This window comes from Ammodytes marinus (genome assembly GCF_949987685.1).
Source record: "Ammodytes marinus genome assembly, contig: scaffold_50, whole genome shotgun sequence".
Lineage (NCBI taxonomy): Eukaryota > Metazoa > Chordata > Actinopteri > Uranoscopiformes > Ammodytidae > Ammodytes > Ammodytes marinus.
Window position 1 is genome coordinate 210,154 of NW_027648586.1, and position 3,642 is coordinate 213,795.

Consider the following 3,642-nt stretch of genomic DNA (forward strand, 5'->3'; position numbering starts at 1 on the left):
TCTCTCCCTGTCTGTCTGTCTCTCTCCCTCCCTCCCTCCCTGTCTGTCTACCTGTCTGTCTGTCTGTCTGTCTGTCTGTCTGTCTGTCTGTCTGTCTGTCTGTCTGTCTGTCTGTCTCTCTCCCTCCCTCCCTCCCTCCCTCCCTGTCTACCTGTCTGTCTCCCTGTCTGTCTGTCTGTCTGTCTGTCTGTCTGTCTGTCTGTCTGTCTCTCTCCCTGTCTGTCTGTCTCTCTCCCTCCCTCCCTCCCTCCCTCCCTGTCTACCTGTCTGTCTCCCTGTCTGTCTGTCTGCCTGTCTGTCTGTCTGTCTGTCTGTCTGTCTGTCTGTCTGTCTGTCTGTCTGTCTGTCTGTCTGTCTGACCTACCTACCTGTCTGTCTGCCTGTCTGTCTACCTGTCTGTCTGCCTGTCTGTCTGTCTGCAGCCATGGACAGCAGCAGTGAGGTGTGTGTAGCAGATGAAGAGCTGTCGGCCTCAGAGGGGCTGGAGGAGGGAGAGGTGGAGGGGGAGACGCTGCTCATAGTGGAGGCAGAGGACCAAGCCTCACTGGACCTGTCACATGACCACAGTGGACAGGTCAGAATACTGTGTGTGTGTGTGTGTGTGTGTGTGTGTGTGTGTGTGTGTGTGTGTGTGTGTGTGTGTGTGTGTGTGTGTGTGTGTGTGTGTGTGTGTGTGTGTGTGTGTGTGTGTGTGTGTGTGTGTGTGTGTGTGTGTGTGTGTGTGTGTGTGTGTGTGTGTGTGTGTGTGTGTGTGTGTGTGTGTGTGTGTGTGTGTGTGGAAAAGTTATACAATTTGAAAAGACTATTATTTTTTTCAGTCAGTGATTCTGGAGAATGAATATCTCCTCATGATCCACTACCTGTCTGTACTGTGTGAATATCTCCTCATGATCCACTACCTGTCTGTACTGTGTGAATATCTCCTCATGATCCACTACCTGTCTGTACTGTGTGAATATCTCCTCATGATCCACTACCTGTCTGTACTGAGTGTGTACTGAAAATAATCTGGTGTTAGTACACAAGCTCTGTAAATTGGTATATAAACAAAGGGGCCACCGTCGTGAGGAGATTTTCATTTTGGGGCGGCAGTGGCGAAGTGGGTAGGGAGGTCGCCTCTGGGTTACAGGGTCGGAGGTTCGATCCCCCGTCTCCCCGCCACATGTCCAAGTGTCCCTGGGCAAAGAGACACTGAACCCTAAATGTCTCCTGATAGTTAGCTTGCACCCTGCGTGGTAGCTGCTGCTGCTATCGGTGTATGAATGTGTGTGTGAATGGGTGAATGTGTACGAAACAATGTAAAGCGCTTTGGGTCTGTGAAAAACCAGGGAAAAGAGCTTTATAAGTGGAGTCTGTTTGCCATTTTGACAACAAACGTTCTCGAGAATCACTGACTCCATCTTTAATTATCAAAAAGTTTATGTACATACATATATAGTAAGTGTTTAAGTGTCCTATTACCCTGTGTTTAAGTGTCCTGTTACCCTGTGTTTAAGTGTCCTGTTACCCTGTGTTTAAGTGTCCTGTTACCCTGTCCTGTCCAGGGTTCAGTGGACTTGTCTCATGACCAAAGCGGGGACTCTTTAACCAGCGATGTGGGAGAGGAGACGGACGGCTGGGCCGCTGACGACATGTCTTTCTACTGCGAACGCTGCCACAAGTGGATCCCTGCAGGTAAGAGAGAGTGTGTGTGTGTGTGTGTGTGTGTGTGTGTGTGTGTGGCTCCCTGCCGGTAAGACTGTGTGTGTGTGTGTGTGTGTGGCTCCCTGCAGGTAAGAGAGTGTGTGTGTGTGTGTGTGTGTGTGTGTGTGTGTGTGTGTATCCCTGCAGGTAAGAGTGTGTGTGTGTGTGTGTGTCTTTGCGCGTGCATGCTTGTGTGTGTGCTCTTATCTCTTATACATTCTCCAGGATTATATCATAATTTGTTTAAAGGACTATCTTACCGTTGGAAATCTAAATGTGTATTGAAGTTGGGTCACCAATGTAGTATAAATGTCCAATACTGTTTTAATTGGTGCCTGCTGTCCTGAAATAAATGCAGAAATAGTATTTTTTATTGTATTTTTGGCTCAAACGGAAGCTGTGCCCATCGACAAACCTCATACATTATATGAGCATGTATATACCTACTATCTATGGTATATACAAGCATGTCTGTTGTACACTGGCAATGAATAAGGAGACCTAAAACTGTCTGTGTATTGGAATGCATCTTCTTAAAAAAAAAAAATGTTTTAAAGGTGCAGTGTGTAATATGACATCATCAAGAAAGTTCTACAAAGTTCTAGAATGCAACGCTCCCTGGGTAACCCCACCCCTTTAGAATAATAACAGAAGCTACAGTGGCCTTCAAGGACAAGAACAATTCTACATTTTAAACAATGCACCTGATGACATTCCAACTATGACACTTTCAAGATGGCGGCACTAGGCCTTGGTCCAAAATATGCAGAAATATGGACATATATGAGACCATTTCTAAGGGAAAAAAAAATTATTCAAAACGTTTCTTTCAGCTATTATGCACTAAATTAAATGTACTTATGGATATTATAATTACTTTCTACAAAATCTGCTAGGAAATAAAACCCACAATTCTACACACGGCAGGTTTAACTGTATCAGTAGCTGTGTATCTGAATCTGATGGCAGTGGGGGCGGGACCTGATAAGCCTTTGTCTTCTCCTGTCACACTTCAGACGATAACACAAAGTAATATGTGTGAATATGCAAAGAGAGAATTGTGTATTGTGTGTAATTGTCCTGAAGAATAATAATAATAAAAAAAATATATATATATTACACTAGTGATTTGGTACACAGCTTGGTTTCTCATCGGTGAAGTATTCCTTTTAAACAATGTGTAAAAGGACAACAGTATGTCACTGACTCATTTTGCGTTTTGAGTGGAATGGCAAATTAACAAGATAAGGTTAAAGCGCTGCTTGTTAACAGCTCTGCGTTTGTCTCTCTCTTTGTCTGTGTGTGTGTCCCTCTCCCTCTCTGTCTGTCTCTCTCTCTCCCTCTCTGTCTGTCTCTCTCTCTCTCCTCGTCTGTCTGTCCCTCTGTCTCTCTCTCTCCCTGTCTGTCTGTCTCTCCCTCTCTTTCCGTCTGTCCCTCCTTCTCTGGCTGTCTCTCCCTCTCTCCCTCCCTCCCTCCCTGTCTCTCTCCCTCCCTCCCTCCCTCCCTCCATCTCTCTCTCCCTCCCTGTCTCTCTCCCTGTCCCTCTCCCTGTCTGTCCCTCTCCCTGTCTGTCTGTCTGTCTGTCTGTCTGTCTGTCTGTCTGTCTGTCTGCCTGTCTGTCTGTCTGTCTGTCTGTCTGTCTGTCTCTCTCTCCCTGCCTGTCTGTCTGTCTGTCCCTCTCCCTCCCTGTCTCCCTCCCTCCCTGTCTCCCTCCCTCCCTCCCTCCCTCCCTGTCTCTCTCTCCCTCCCTGTAGCCCAGCTGCATGGAGAGCAGCCCAGCTATCTCAAAGGAGATAACTTCTTCAAGTTCGTCTGTTGTGAATGTTCTGAAGACGGGAAGGAAAGCTTTGAGAGGATGAGACTCACCTGGCAGCAGGTACACACACTTTTCCCCTCTTCACCTTTTTATATTATTCTTGTGAAAAAATTAAAATTGGAATTCGAAGCAGTTCCTTATCG

General features: G+C 46.5%; 1 protein-coding gene across 1 annotated transcript in view; it reads left to right on the plus strand.

Annotated features, from left to right (window-relative positions):
- kat14 (lysine acetyltransferase 14) overlaps positions 1–3,559 on the plus strand; it is a gene marked incomplete at its 3' end in the record, with an annotated part of 5,138 nt that extends 1,579 nt beyond the window's left edge. The window contains exons 2-4 of the mRNA XM_080054215.1: positions 423–574; positions 1,545–1,674; positions 3,438–3,559. Of these exons, the coding sequence (XP_079910341.1) occupies positions 425–574; positions 1,545–1,674; positions 3,438–3,559 (402 nt within the window). The remainder of the gene's footprint in view (positions 1–422; positions 575–1,544; positions 1,675–3,437) is intronic.
- Positions 3,560–3,642: the final 83 nt, after the last annotated feature.